This window comes from Panthera onca, chromosome F1, assembly GCF_046562875.1.
Source record: "Panthera onca isolate mPanOnc1 chromosome F1, mPanOnc1 haplotype 2, whole genome shotgun sequence".
Taxonomy (NCBI): Eukaryota; Metazoa; Chordata; class Mammalia; order Carnivora; family Felidae; genus Panthera; species Panthera onca.
Window position 1 is genome coordinate 33,523,366 of NC_138355.1, and position 15,148 is coordinate 33,538,513.

At 53.0% G+C, this 15,148-nt stretch overlaps 1 protein-coding gene across 1 annotated transcript; it reads left to right on the forward strand.

Moving 5' to 3' along the window:
• The first annotated feature begins 748 nt into the window (after positions 1-748).
• On the forward strand, positions 749-13,345 carry BATF3 (basic leucine zipper ATF-like transcription factor 3). The gene is made up of 3 exons (XM_060643870.3): positions 749-1,059; positions 3,731-3,835; positions 12,846-13,345. The coding sequence occupies exons 1-3, from the start codon at positions 982-984 to the stop codon at positions 13,029-13,031; spliced, it is 369 nt and encodes a 122-aa protein (XP_060499853.1). The 5' UTR covers positions 749-981; the 3' UTR covers positions 13,032-13,345.
• The last annotated feature ends 1,803 nt before the right edge of the window (positions 13,346-15,148 follow it).

The window sequence follows — 15,148 nt, forward strand, 5'->3', positions numbered from 1 at the left end:
TTGAAAAAGAAAGCATCAGAGGTTCAGATCCCCGAACCTGTCAATAGTGAGGTCCACCGGGGCAGATTCGCTCTCAGTCGCTCTCAGGACAACCTCCTCCCTCCCATCCCACACTGAGGGAATTCACCCTCGGGGCCGCCCGGCCTCGCGCTCTCCCACAGCCCGGCGGCGCGGGTGAGAAGGGATGCAAATACCCCCCGAGACAGGCCCTGGGGTGCCCGCGGCTCTCAGGGTGCGCAGCGGGACCCGGCAAAGCCGGCTGTCCCTCCCCTGGGCTGCGCCTCGCAGGCGGGTGAACGGTGGGTTGAGGAAGGAGTGAGAGTGGCGCCCGCGCGACCGGTCGCCGCGAAGAAAGTCCCGGAGACCGTGACCCCTGCGCGAGGGGGAGGCGGGGCCGGTGCGCAGGCAAATGCCGAGATGGGACCGGTTAACAACCCCGCGCAAGGCCACCCCCTTGTGTTTCGCAGCCCCAGGTCCCCGAGAGCGGCCGGAGGACCCCAAAGGCTGCGCTGCGTCTCCCCGACCCCTGGGCGCGGCGGCGTCGCCCCTCGTGGGTGGGCTTCGCGTTCCCTCCCGGGTTTCCAAGCTACCACGTGACTTCCACGAAGTGCCGGGGCCCGGCGCGAAGCCGCCGCAGGGGTGGGATTTGGGACCCCGAGGTGCGGCGAGAGGGCGGGGAGAGGAGGAAACGGGGCGGGGGTGGGAGCGGGAGGGGCGGGCAGACTCGGCGACGCGCAGGCCGGCGGCCGGGGCCGGGGGCGGGGAAACCCTGGCGGCGCGCGGCGGCCGCACGCGCCGGGAGAGCGGGAAGCCCGAGGGGGCGGGGCGGAGGGCGGCGGCCGGCAGGTGCGGGGGCGCGCGGATGCGGACGGCCAGAGAGTGCCGCTAGGCAGCGCCCCGCGTGCAGGGGGCGGCGGGCCGCGCGGCCGCTCCTCCGCGAGGCTGCGCGGCGGGGCGGGGCGGGCCGGAGGAGCGCCCGGCATGTCGCAAGTGCTCCCGGCGGCCGGCAGCGTCCTGCAGAGGAGCGTCTCGGCGCCGGGGAACCAGCCGCAGCCGCAGGTAGTTGAAGGAGGCTCAGGGAGGTCCGCGGGCCTGCGGGGGTGGGGGCGCCGAGGGGCACGCGGAGGTGGGTGGGTCTGGGGTTCCGGAGTGGTGACCGCTGAGTGTCGGGGTGGAAGGCGCTGCGGGAGCCAGCGACCAGCAGGAGTGGGGGCGCGGGGTGGGTCCAGGGCCCCCCGGCGTGCGCCTCTGTCCGGCGGTCCTCCGCTCACGCACGGTGCTCGCGGCGTCCGGAATGGTGACCCGTCTCTTGTGGCCCGGGAAGCGGAGAGACTGGAGGGCGCGGGGAGCCAGGCACGGTCCACGCTTCCCCGCACGTGGGATCCGCGCTGTCCCGGTGTCGCCATCCTTGCGCTGGCGCCCGCTGCCACCCCACCGCCGGCGCGCGTGGCCCTTCCCGGGCGCCAGGGTGCGCAGAGGGGAAATTCAGCCCGAAGGGGCAGCTCGTGTCCAGGCACTTCCAACATCTACGGTCCGAATGGGGAACTCAAGACCCGTGCCTGACGGTGCGGGGTGGGGGCCCGCAGTGGGCGGACTCCAGCCCCAGCGCTGGTGGAAACCCCTCGGCCCCCATCCAGTCCTCTGTGCTGTCCTAGGCCACGTTTACAACTGTGTACTTAGGAAACTGAGACGAGGTTGCCCGCGGGGATGGCCATCAGAGAACTTCCCACCCAACTGCCTTGGACGGAGTCTTCATTGTTATGCTCCCCTTCCCAGTTTGATGCCTGGTACACGGTGTCATCAGGTGGCTCTCAAGAGTCACACATTTCTGAGTTTGGACCTCGGTTTTACCACACGCACAATGAGTAGCCTCGGGCATTTGGCTTAACATCTTCGAGCCTCAGTTTCCCCACCTGTAAAATGAATATAATAATAACCTCGTGATTTTTATGAGGATTAAGATATGGTTAATAGTTGATGGCTGTCTCAACACTTTGCTCTCCTTTCTGTTTTGATTAAATGTTACTGCTGGGTTGTCAGATGTGAGCATACGGATAGGTATAGAGTGTCCCCTCCCAGAGGGCAGGACGCAGGCTGCTTCCCTGTGCCCTGTGACTTTTTGATTGCGGACAAAAAGGCGTGATTTGGTGACAAGCACTATGGGGAATTCAAAAATAGCAGCGACCTCTACAGAGGTTGCTGAGGGCGTACCATGTGCTGGGAGCTTTAGGATAAAATCTCATTGTGTCCTATGCTCCTTCCAGGCGTTAGGCTGTTAGAATGATTGCTGCAGAGATTACCCATCAGTTGTTCAGGGCATGTCTCTCTAGTGCCTAAAACAGTGCCTGGCACATGGCAGGTACTCATTTAATACTTAGTGAAACAATGAATGACTCACACTTACAATAAATGAGAAAACTGAACATTCAGAGAATGTAAGCCCTTTCCCCCAGGCTATAATGACAGCAAGAGACAAAACCAGGAGCCACGTATTTCTAAGCTGAAAGTCTGTCCTGTACACCACATTTTGCCCATGTGGTGTTCTGGTTATGTTTACCAAGACTTCTTTGCCTCTAAAAAACTATGTTTTGACCCCTTGTGCCTGTTCCCTTAAGCACTACCTTCAGACCGCGTCCATTTGTTATATTATTTATGTATGTTGTTTGTGTCCTTCTGTAGACTTAGATTCTTCCATATACTGGAAATTCTTTACCCACTGGAACTTGGGGGGAAACATATGTCTCTCATATTGGAATACAAGACCATATAAAATGATAACTGCAGTTACCCATTATTTTATATTAATATTTGCTTCCCAATAATATTAATAATTGAGTAGCTTTCCTGTGTTTGTATCCTACTAACCTCTTAGCTTTTAAACTGTTTAAAGGTAGCATACTCCCCCACCCCTCCCCCCGCTTGGTACCTTCTCACAGGGTTCTGGAAGGCAAAGAGTCTCTACTTCTCCATGTTTTTTCTATAACTGAGATGTTTTTACCTTGGTAGGTGCATTTTGTGAGGCTGCCTGTTTCAGGATAACTCTTAAAGGATTTAACTCGGTTTGGTTAAATCTCATACAGAGCGCTAAGAGCTCTCAAGACACATCATCAGTCTGCTTTCTGATTCACTCTGACCCGTGGAACAAAATGGCCATCAAGCATTGTTCAAATGAGCATATTGTCTGTGGTGTTTAAGATCATCGGGTGTGTTGGCAGAGTTGTGTGGTTGCAAGTAGTTACAAGCGTGATGTGATTTGCACGCGTCGAAGTACCTGTTTGTGTGGTGGCGTCAGACCTCGCACGTGGCAGTTTCCAGATAGCAGATGCCGTCTGCCTTTCCCGTCCTCAGATGGACAACGTTGCCACCACACCTCTTCCAGGCACACACCCTGTGGGGTAGAGGTTTATGAACGTTGGTTTGGAGTCCAACAGACCTGAGTTCCACTTCCCACTTACCCACTTACTAGCTGTTATACCTGGAGCAAGTTCCTTAACCTCTCTGAGTTTCTTATTCCTCGTCTGTTAAATGGCGGTCACACCACACATTTGTCCGGGTGGTCATGGGGGTTGGCAGCTAAGCTCAGCCACGACACGCGGTGAGCAGCAGGTCCTCTGCTGTGACTGCAGGTAAAACGGTGAAGCTCCATGAGCCATGCAGAGGAAAGAGGCAAGGCTGAGGAGGGTGAGGCAAGGGGCCTGGACAGCACACCTGACCAGACATTTCCCCCTAGAGTCCGGAGGACGATGACCGGAAGGTCCGAAGGAGAGAAAAAAACCGAGTTGCTGCTCAGAGAAGTCGGAAGAAGCAGACCCAGAAGGCTGACAAACTCCATGAGGTGAGCCTGTGATTGGGGCAGAGCCACATTAAGGCCACGGAGAGGAGCCACCTTCTGTCCTTGCACTGTGGTGGCGGCCCCAAGGTCATGTCCTGGTCATCACCGATTTGGACACACAAGTCTAATTCTGCTGCGTCCTTCAGCCCAGTGTTCTGATTCTTCACTCGCCGACATCTTGCTTTCTCCCTCGTCCACCGGTTGTTCCTCACTCTCGATTTCTTTCATTATAAATCAAAACAAAATAAAACAAAACTTCCTCTTGATCCCAATTCCTTTTCAAGCTACCACCCCACTTCATTTCTTTCCTTCCTCACTTCCCTGCTCCTTAAAAAGAGACCTGCTCTCTCCATGTCTTCAGTTCTATTTATTCTCCAGTCCCATGTGATATTGTTTCTACCGCCCCCTCCCCACCCAAGGTGCCTGCACGTATACACACACACACACACACACACACACACACACACACACACACACCCCCTTCCTATGGAAGCTGCTCCCACTGAGGCCACTAGTGCCCTGGCACTGCCTGATCCAGAGGCCTGTTTCTAGTCTCATCAACCATGACCTTGCTGGAACATTTGACACCATTGACTCTGTCCTTTTTTTAAAATAGATTTTTAAATGTTTATTTTTGAGAGAGAGAAAGAGTGCGCGCAACGGGGGAGGGACCGAGAGAGAGGGAGACCCAGAATCCGAAGCTGGCTCCAGGCTCCGAGCTGACAGCAGACAGCCCATGTGGGGCTCGAACCCATGAACCATGAGATCGTGACCTAAGCCGAAGTCAGATGCTTAGCCGACTGAGAGCCACCCAGGCTCCCTAACCCTTCCCTCCTTGACACCTTCCTCAAGGTCTTTAGCTTCCAAAAGACCACACTTCCCACTGGACCCTCTTAACCACCTTTCTTCTCAGTTTCTTCACTACCTTTTCTCCCTCTGCCTGTTTTCTTAAATGTTGGTGTTGACTGGGCTTTCAGACTCTGCCCTTTTTCCTTCCCATCCTGGAAGATTTGATCTATTAATCTGTTCTCTCAGCATCAGCTGCCCACATTGATTACTCCAGGCAAGACCTCAGTCGCGGGCCCTCGACCCCGTATCTCGAAAGTCTGCTTAGATGTCTCCAGGTGGGTCTGCTGTAGGCTGCTTGGATGCAACATGGCTGTGACAGTGTGTGTTCACCCTGAGACTCTCTTCTCGCTGTCTTCAAATTGCAGTTAACAGAGTTAACCACCTTTCTCATCACCCACATCAGGAACCTGGGACTTATCCTAAACTCTTCCATTGCCCTCCACTCTCTATCCCACATAATCTCATAGCCAGGATTGGGAACTGCCCCATATCAGGAACTGACCTCGCAAGCATCCGAGGGCCTGTGCAAAGAATTGGTGACAGTTCTGAACTCTCGTCTATACACAGAGTTGGTGCAAGTAATTGGGGATTTTAGTTTAACGTTTCCCCGCCTGCTCTCTTGCCACAGCTTGTCTCCACAAGGCGAGTCTGGGGGCACTGACGGCATAGCTGACCGAGGTATAATGGGGGGGAGGACAGCAATCTCTGGAAACCCTTTCACAGTGAACCGAGAACAGATTGAGGATGCACGTACTCCAGGGAGAGGTGACCCACTGGTATAAATTCACAGTGGGCATTTATCACTCTTTCCCGGGAGCAGGAAGGCTGGGCCCTAAAAAGAGAGAGGGTCTTCAGATGAGGGTCAGGGAAGGTCCTTCCCAGCCTGTATTAATCCTGGAAACTTCCCACAGAAGAGTTGGAATGTCCTTTAACTGCTTTCTTCCTTCCCCTTTGCTGCCGAAGCAGTCTTGGGTCTAGCGTCGTGTTACCAGATAACCCCAGAGGGCACTTTCGGCTCAGTTAGTGCATGGTCCTGTGTTCAGACCGCATGCGCCAGCCGAACAGCGAGGGTTCTTCCCCTCAAGAAGCTTCTCGTCCAAGCCAGGTGCATTCACTTAAGAAAACACTAGGGGACACTCTGTTGTAAGTCCCAAGTAACTATGTGTGTGGTTGTGAGTGAGCGACTTGGACAGGACCTTCCCCAAATATTTGTGAAACTCTACCATGGCCAAGGCCTTGCTGCTGGGTCACAAGGAGAGGAGTAAGATCTCATTTCTGTTTTGGGAAGCATAGGAGTTTTCAAGGAAAGCAGCTCGTTTCCGGTGGCCTTGGTAACAATTTATGACAAATTTGGTTGCCTTACCACAACACAGGTTTATTATCTTACAGTTTTGGACGTCATCTGTCTGGAATGGGTCTCATGGGGCTCAAATCAAGGTGTCCAGAGGTGCTGTCTTCTTTCCGGAGGCTCCAGGGAAGAATCCATTTCCTTGCCCTTGCTGGCTTCTAGAGGCTTCTGTGTTCTCTTGCTTGTGGTCCCTTCCACCTTCAAAGCCAGCACTGGCTAGTTAAGCTTTTTTCATGCTGTATTACTCTGATACTGTTTCCATTGTCATCTGACTCATGACTTCTCCTTTTACTTATAAGGACCCTTATGATTACATTGGGTCCACCTGCATAATCCAGGATCATCTCCTCATGTTCAGATTCTTTTTGTTCTTAATGTTTATTTATTTATTTTGAGAGAGAGAGTGAGAGAGAGAGAGAGGGCGTATGTACGCATGAGTTGGGGAAGGGCAGAGAACAAGGGAGACAGAGAATCCCAAGCAGGCTCCATGCTGTCAATGTAGAGCCTGACACAGGGTTTGAACTCATGAACTGTGAGATCATGACCTGAGCGGAAATCAAGAGTCAAATGCTTAACCGACTGAGCCACCCAGACGCCCCTCCCCAAGTTCAGATTCTTTTTTTTTTCTTTTAATTTTTTTTTTTAACGTTTATTTATTTTTGAGACAGAGAGAGACAGAGCATGAACGGGGGAGGGGCAGAGAGAGAGGGAGACACAGAATCGGAAGCAGGCTCCAGGCTCTGAGCCATCAGCCCAGAGCCCGACACGGGGCTCGAACTCACGGACCGTGAGATCGTGACCTGAGCTGAAGTCGGACGCCCAACTGACTGAGCCACCCAGGCGCCCCTCCCCAAGTTCAGATTCTTAATCACACCTCCAAAGTCCTTTTTGTCATGTAAGGTAACATATTCACAGGCTCCAGGGGATGGATGTCCACCTCTTTGGGAGGCCCTTTTACTGTGGAGGGCCTTTCTGTTCACCTAGCCTCTTCTGCTGTCCCTATACTGTGTCACATGACCAATTGTGCCAGGTGCTCTTTTGGGAAATGGGAATAACTGATGTGAAACCCAGCCCTTCCATGGGAGAGCACTCCCTTCTCTGTCTCTGTGGAGCCGAAGAGTAGTTCCGGTTTAAGTGCCACTAGCGGATCACCTCATCAAGGACAGTCTTTCTGAGAAACACAGTGTCAAGGAGGCCAGGACAGTGGCTCCACCCATGCACAGATCCCCAAGCCGTAGCCCTTAACTTTACTGTCACTAGCTACACACAAGTGTTATTGGTCACAAGAGGGTGTGTGGGGGAGCAGGTGGCTGGCTCAGGAAAATGGAAATACATCCCAGTCCCGCTGTAGAAGAGGAATGTCTTCTTTGGACCGAAGGGTAGCACATGAATTCTGTCTCCGCTGTTAATTCCTCCCATGGAGGGCAGCACAGCTGTGGGGGTCTATGTTCTGCAGGGCAAACAAAGCAAAACAAAATAAAATAAAACAAGACAAAAAAACAAAAGCAAATATAGTAAAAAAAAGTACTTTTTTCACTTTGAAAAAAAGTCTACATATTGAGGGTGGGGTATCTGGTTAAAAACTGCGGTAAAGAATAGCTTTGTTGTGCTCTGGTGAGTGAGCTGAGGGCAGAGCACCGAGCAGGCTGCTCTGGGTTGTGACAGAAGAGCCCTTCAGGCCCCCTCGGGCTCCAGGCCATGTGAAGGACAGGAAAGTGAGAGCTGGACACGTTTCTCAGAAGCCTCTTCAAACCTGGGACCAGGCCCCTCTCTAGGAGACACTAAGGGGTGCAGAAAGCAGCACTTGGTAGCCGTGGCTGCCTGTCACTCCCTGGGGAGATTAGCCCATGAAAAGGGCTTTACTCGGTCCTTCCTCTGTCCCATACTGTGGGGTAGCATTGCTGCATATCTCAAAGTCACTCGAGATCTTTATTTGCCTTTCTTGAATACCACGAAGGGGAGTATTTAGAGTTCGTTTAAAATTCCCACCTTTCTCTCCTGCCCACCTTGTTCGCTCACTGGAGTCTCTCTTACCTCCAACACCCTGAGAAACCTCCTCCAGTCCCAGCTCCCAGAAGCCTCTGGGCCACCTCCCACCTCTCCCGGCTCTCCGTCTGCAAAGCTGGAGGACAGTCCATCAAGGCTGGGCCTCCCTGGAGGGCAGGGCTGGGAGAGCCGGAGCAGGCCATGCCAGGGACAGGCTCGAGTCACTCTTCAGTCTGAATTTTCCCCTCAGCGAGGTGGTTGCTGGAAGCCCGACTGTGGTGACGAGAAGCTGTTCCTAACGTGTGTCTGTGTGCCTCAGCGCTCACTGTGGCTTTTCAAATCATCTTGTCAAGGCGCTTACACCTCTCATGGGGATTTCAGCCTCTATTCATCTCTGAACATTAGGCACACGCCTGAGTCCACATTCACAAATAGGGACCCAAGTGAACGGTCCAGCTTTCAACGACGAGCCAAAAGGTGTCTCAGAAGTGGGTCAGACTGGTTCGAGCCAGGCATCTGAAGGTGTAAGACTGAGAAAGAACGTTGAGTCAGAAAAGGAAGGCAAACGATGCCATCCTCAGGAACCCCAAATGTCACCAACTGACGGATTTCTTAGGCAATTTGGTTGTGGTCTGTGTTGCCACGGTTTTTTCAGATATTGCATATTCTAAGAGAATGCTTCATGTCAGTCCCTCCTTGGTTTAGAAACTGATGATGACACTAATTTGTATGGCCCTCCCTGATGACACTAGCTTTCTTCTGGGAAGGAGATCAACCTAGGGCTTGGGAATAGGCTCATTGTAAAATCCTGAGCCCTTACAGCCCTTTACTGCCAGTAACCACCACGGGGAAATTTGGGGCCAGTCACTGCCAAGTGAAAGCACAATTGCTGTCCTTGCTTGAGGATTGCATTTGACCTTGAAATCGGGTTCCAAGTCTGCATGACCTTGGAAAAGTCACTGCGCCTCTCAGAGTTTCACTTTCCTCACTTGTGAAATGGGGTCTGTGTGTGGCTGTGCCCTCCTGATGGCCTTTTTCTCCCCCTCATTTACTTCCTGCCTCTGTTTTCCTCTCTGGTTCCTGGTACCCACATTAGCTTGTCAGTTGTTTTTTTTTTTTTTTTTTTTTAATCCTGGACCCTGGATGCCCCCAGACAGCCCCTCGCTCCCCAGTCAACCTCTCTTAGATGCCCAGACCAGGGTTCCTCAGCCTTGGCACTACTGACATTTGGGGCTGGATACGTCCTTGTCTGGGGGCATGCTGTCCTGGGCACTGTAGGCTGTCGAGTGGCACCCCTGGCCTCTACCCACTGGATGCAGTAGCGCCCTCTGCTCCCGTTGTGACAACCCAGCTGTCTCCAGACATGCCACCTGTCCCCCGGGGACCACCGGGATTGCTCTGGTTGAGGATGGCTGCCTCAGACAGTCTCATTTCTGAGGCAGAACTGGGATTTGCAGAGATTTTGCCGCCGGGAATGTTTAGGTCTCTGCTTTGCGACTGTGTCCTGCGAAACGCCGGGGAAGGCAGCGCAGTGACCTCCAACCCTCCTGCGCAAAAGGCTCGAAAGTCAGCAAGATTTGAGCTAAACTGATCTTTTGGAAATAACCGATGGGCTAATGTTCTTGCTTATTTTTCACGTATGTCAAGTCCAAGTACTTTCTTCTCCGTGTAAAGTGGGTGTTACTCTTTCCCCTTTGTTCTCTGCATTCTCATACCTCCTCTCCACTTGCTCAATATTTATTTATTGATTTATTAAATATTTATTTATTAATTTATGAGTAACACCCACTTTTATTCTTCTTGAGCTGGCCTCACCTGGAGATCTTGACTTCTTCTCTTTTTATTCTCTCAGCTCCATGAAAGTCCCTCAGCAGGTTTAGAAGTAAAAGTCAAATCCCAAAAGAGAAAGTCCCTGCAGAGAAGGCGGATGAGGGGGCTGCTGGGCTGGGGTTTAGAGGAGGCAGCTGTACCTCGGGAAGACTTTAGGCAGCATGGCCCTTCATGGCTTCTGGAGCTAAAACTCAGAAGCTCACAGCGTCCTGCCACAATACAAAAGGACACTTTGGAATGTCCTGCCACTGCAAGTGATCTTCCTATGTTTTGGAATCTAGTTAAAACGTTAGCTCATTAGGGGCGCCTGGGTGGCTCAGTCGGTTGAGCGTGTGACTTCGGCTCAGGTCATGTTCTCACTGTTCGTGAGTTCAAGCCCCGCATCCGGCTCTGTGCTGACAGCTCAGAGCTTGGAGCCTGCTTCAGATTCTGTGTCTCCCTCTCTCTCTGCCCCTCCTCCTCTCACACTCTGTCTGTCTGTCTCTCTCTCAAAACTAAACATTAAAAAAATTCTTTTAAATGTTAGCTCATTGGAACCATTCGCATCTATTCTCCATTTTACTTGGAGGTGAAGAGCATTTCCAGTTGCAGGGTGGAGCATGTGCGCGTGTATGTGTGTGTGTGTGTCTGTGTGTGCGTGCATGTGTGTGCATGCACGTGTGTGTGCGTGCATGTGCACGTGTGCGTGCGTGCATCTGTGCTGCATGTGCATGCATGCGTGTGCGTGCACGTGTGTGCCTGCGTTCATGTGTGTACATGTGCCTCACAGAGCTGCAGCCAGTCACCCTGCTGCTGCAGGCAGGCTTCCCACGATGACTGTCCTGTCTTCCCTCCCCTTGCCCACAGAGGGCTTGTTGCTGCTTTGTAGACTGAATTCAGGCTCCAGGACTAGAGTTTGTCAGAGGCCAGAGGGGAGCTGACAGGCATGGAGGAGGGCTGAGGGCAGAATGGGGCCTGTGCGCTAGTGAAACCAGACTGACCAGGATAACCTGCGAGAGGAAGGGGTGCAGCTGGTGGCCTTGGAGAGTATTCCAGACTATCCTGAGGGCTTGCCTGGGGAAGGCTCAGATGGCCTCTGTGTGTGCAGCCCCTCTGGCACCTACAGAGGGGAAGGAAGCAGGTGAGAGGAGGCAGAGGACTGGGGCTGAGGAGTCACTGGGCACTGTGGCCCATCAGGTGGGGCTACCGCAGAGGGTAGCAGAGGCTCTTACATTTCTGATCTTTGGGGAGAGACCTTATTTAGTATAAGTAAGATTGAATATGATACAAAATTGAATAGAACACATAATAATGAGGGATGTGGTTCCATTAGGTACTGTGCTCAGGGAAGCCTTCCTGGAGGTGTTAGGCTTGAGCTGGGCCCACACAGAAAAGGAGGTAGGTAGTCCAGTCGAGGAGAACAGCATTAGCAAAGGGGCAGAGTTGAGAATTTGTGTGTGCTTTAGGGAACTGTAAGAAGAACAGACATTTTTAGTGACATTTTAAAAAAGTTACTAGTACGAGAAGAGATGTGATGGTTAGTAAGGTTGGGTCCCCACCCCGGGAAATGCATGGTAAACAACATTGCAGCCAGATTTAAATAAGACTGTCAACTTTGAGATGGTCTCTACTGGCGTGCCCTAGGGCTCTGCCATTGGTTGAGAATTATGCTATAGAACATACTAATGACTTGGATGGAGATAAGGAAGACCTGCTCATCAAGCTAATGGACAGCTTATAGCTTTGTGGCATCGTGATCCCTGAGCTGACACGTTAAGATTCAGAAAGACTTTGCTAACCTGGAAGATGCCAAGTGAACAGGGTAAAAGTCAGGAGAAGTGGATATAGAGCCCACACCTTTCATCTCCAGAACACCGGTCATCAGCCAGATGTAGACAGAGGAGCAGTAGATGCAGACAAAGCCTGCACCTCTCTGCAAGCTCAGGGAGAATCCCCAGAGTGAGGGGGCTGCAGGCTTGGGCCCAGCCCCAGGGTGGGCCACCTCCAAGCATCTGCCCTCTGCATGGGCAGGCCACCTGCAGAATCATGCACTGTTTTGGGTATGGCGTTTTTCTCTGAGATCCTGGCACATTGCAGTGTGTATTGGGATGACCTCCAGGAGGGCAGAAGGACCAGAAGCCCTAAAACCCGAGGAGCTCAGGGGACCTGAGACAGTTGAGCTGAGAGAATACCTAAGGGGAAGTGGTATGGGGCTGTCTCCTAATATTTCAAGAACTGTGATGTTGAAAAAGTATTGAATTTACTCTGTGTGGTTCCATAAGGTGGAACCAAGCCCAATAGGTGGGTCTGAAGGAGAGAGAGAGATTTTGGATCAGCACAAAGACGAGCTTTCTAATAGAGCAGCGTGGAAATGGCAGGGACTGCCCTTTGAAGAAGAGAAGGCCCAGCACAAGTTGCATGTCGGGTTTCTGCATTGTGTGGGTTGGGCTGAGGGGTCTCTAGACCCCCCTCCAGGTCTAAGCCTCTGCACACTCTGGTTTAGTGGAAACTTTACAGAGTGTTGGGGCAAAACCAAGGCAAGGGGTATTTTTATTCATTTACTCATGCAGCCAGCAAACATCTGTTATGTTCCAGGCACTGTTCCAGGTGCTGGGGCCACAGCAGTGACCCCAACAGAGATCTTGAGAAGGCAACTCAGCAGTTGGGGGAGGAGAGGCTGGCTGCAATGGGGGCCCTGAGGGAACTTTTAGGAGTGATGGAAACGTTCTCTTGACCAATGTTTAATTTGCCAAAACTCATTGAATTATATACATCCTTACAACAGGTGTGTGTTATTTGATATAAATCATATCTCAATAAAGCTGATTCAAAAAGCAAAGCCCCACCCTCACCAGCCTTGCATCCTGGTGGGAGGAGAGAAACGTGAAGCTAACAAGGAACCACTAAGAGCGGTGGAAGGGGGCTCAGTTAGCGAGGAAGCGTTCCTGGGGAAGAGCGAAGCATCAAGCGAAGGGAGGGTGCTCGCAGAAACCATCTTCCCCGTTCTCCTTATCTGTGCAGGAGTATGAGTGCCTGGAGCAGGAGAACACTGTGCTGCGGAGAGAGATCGGGAAGCTGACCACGGAGCTGCAGCAGCTGAGCGAGGCACTGAAGGAGCACGAGAAGATGTGCCCACTGCTGCTGTGCCCCATGAACTTTGTGCCGGTGCCGCGGCCGGACCCCGTGGCCGGCTGCCTGCCCCGATGAAGCCCGAGGATCCTCCTCCTCTGCTGAAGGAGGAGCCTTGGTCGTTTTCACACCTGGCAGGAGGGTTCCCTCCGCATCTGTGTACAGGGGGGCCTGTGGCCGGGTCCCCTTCTCGGAGCTCCTGGCCGCGTCCTCAGCAGACGGCTCAGCATGACGCTCCCGCCGGCACCTCTCAGAGCCTTGAACCGATCCAGGCAGGGAGGCCACCCTCAGGAGTCACCTCGAATCCACTTTGGCAGCTAATAGGTTCCGTGTTGTGCAGAATCATTGCCTGTAGAATTTGGATAATAAAGAATGGTTATGATGTCTCCTTTTGCTAACTTCTTGGAATTTAGAAATAGGTTTCCTCGTCCTGGAGAGGTCATCTTCTGTCTCCTCACACGGTTTTGTGGCTCCTGGGTCTTGCTTTCCCCTCCTGGTCATCTTCCCCATGGCCATATCTGTGCTCGCTGCAGGAGACAGCTTTGGAGGCCTGGAACTTGCTGGCCACCCCACCGGGGTGATGTCGAGGTAGTCATGCTGGGTGTGACCCCTGCCTCCTTTGGGTAGCTCTCCATCTTGGTCAACACCCCACCCCTGCTGGACTGTCAAGGCAGATTTTCTCTTCCAGGCTCTGGAAGCTTTCGTGACTGCTCTGGACACTCCTGGGTCACCTCCCTGTTCCTTACGTAGGCATAGGATCGAGGACACTTTTACTTTATGTTAGTCTGAGTCAGCAATGGGATGGGGAAATCTGTCCCCTAGTTTAAAAACACAGATATTTTTGGCAGATAAGGAGAGCAATTTCCTTTCAAAAGTTCTGTTTAATTATTATTTCAGGAAAAGCAGAACCAAGACAAGTTGAAGGTGGGCCCGGCGAGAAAAGCAAAATGGGAGAGGACTCTCGGTCCTCTTCCAACTCTCTTTTCCCCTGGACCCAGGGAGTAGTGGAGGGCAGAGCCATCCCATCATAAAGGGCACAGGAAATGGGAACGGAAAGAAGGTGCCTTGTTGTAGATGGTTGAAAAAGAAGAAAGTAAGAAAAGAGAATGCCAGCCCCTCCCAAGGGTGACAGGCTTGCTGATTTCATGCAAGTATTCATACTGGCCACTCCTCGAGAGCCTCCTCTCTCCTGGGCAAGGGTCCCCTGTCCCCCAGGCCTTTTGGAGGTCTGCGGGTCTCTTGGAACTCACGCAGGCTGAAGACGGCAAGGTTTCCCTGGTCAGAGGCGTTCCAAGTCTGCCGTTAGAGACCAGGGCCGCTGCTGGCTGGCAGGACCAGGCCAAATCTTCCTGAATGCAGCCGTTTCGGGGGGTGGGGGGGGAATGGCAGAAGTTTTTAGTATGAGAGATTTTATAAATCATCCAGCCTGATAACATTCACTCTGCAGACAAGGGGCTCAGATGCAGTGAGGGAAAGGCCTTGCTCAAGGTCAGCCACAGGTAGGGAGGAGCAGAACCAGGCTGGAACCCCAGATGCTCTGACTCCTGATCCACTGTAGAGTGATAGCATCGGGCTGAAGCCATGCCCAGGAGGTGCCTCCGGGCCGGGACTGGGGTCTACATGTGGCATGATCTTCTGTCAGCATCTCACAAGGCTGGCCAGGACTGTGGAGTCCAGGTGAGCCTGTCCATGAGGGGCAGACTCAGAGCCAGGGTCCCAGGCGCCTATGTGGCCGTGAGTACGTACACAAAGTGTGTGCCTTGTACCTGCAGGTGTTTTGTGCTGCTCTCTTTCAGCTCCAGCACTTTCTGTCCCTGCAGGGAGCGCTTTACGCTCTGGCTGGCTCTCAGCAGGATCCCGCCGCACTTCCACGTTCTCCTGGCTTGCACATCCCTTTAGCAGTTCTGCTGATCTGCTCTGACCCCTACTGGCACTGCCGTTCAGCCAGCTGCTCCCCCCCAGGAAACTGCTAACCCCAGGGTATCTGTGCCTGGGGCCTCCCTGGCCTGAGTAACCCTGGCTCCACACGACAAATTAGAGAGGCATCTCCGTCCATTAAGTTGCTCTGTGCCCCCAGGGCCTTAGGGTCTCTTGGCTCCTCGACTTTGGCCGGGAGACTGAGGATGAGGGGCCGAGGGAGGATGGTGGGGAGCGGGTTCTATCTCGGAGGTGATAGTACACCGTCTCTGCCCACA

What these genes read in the sequence shown, in the direction of transcription:
- BATF3 (XM_060643870.3), top strand. Translation starts at nt 982, where the DNA reads ATGTCGCAAGTGCTCCCGGCGGCCGGCAGCGTCCTGCAGAGGAGCGTC. An exon ending in GGAACCAGCCGCAGCCGCAG is followed by an intron (nt 1,060 to 3,730) that starts GTAGTTGAAGGA and finishes ATTTCCCCCTAG; the next exon opens with AGTCCGGAGGACGATGACCG. An exon ending in AGGCTGACAAACTCCATGAG is followed by an intron (nt 3,836 to 12,845) that starts GTGAGCCTGTGA and finishes TTATCTGTGCAG; the next exon opens with GAGTATGAGTGCCTGGAGCA.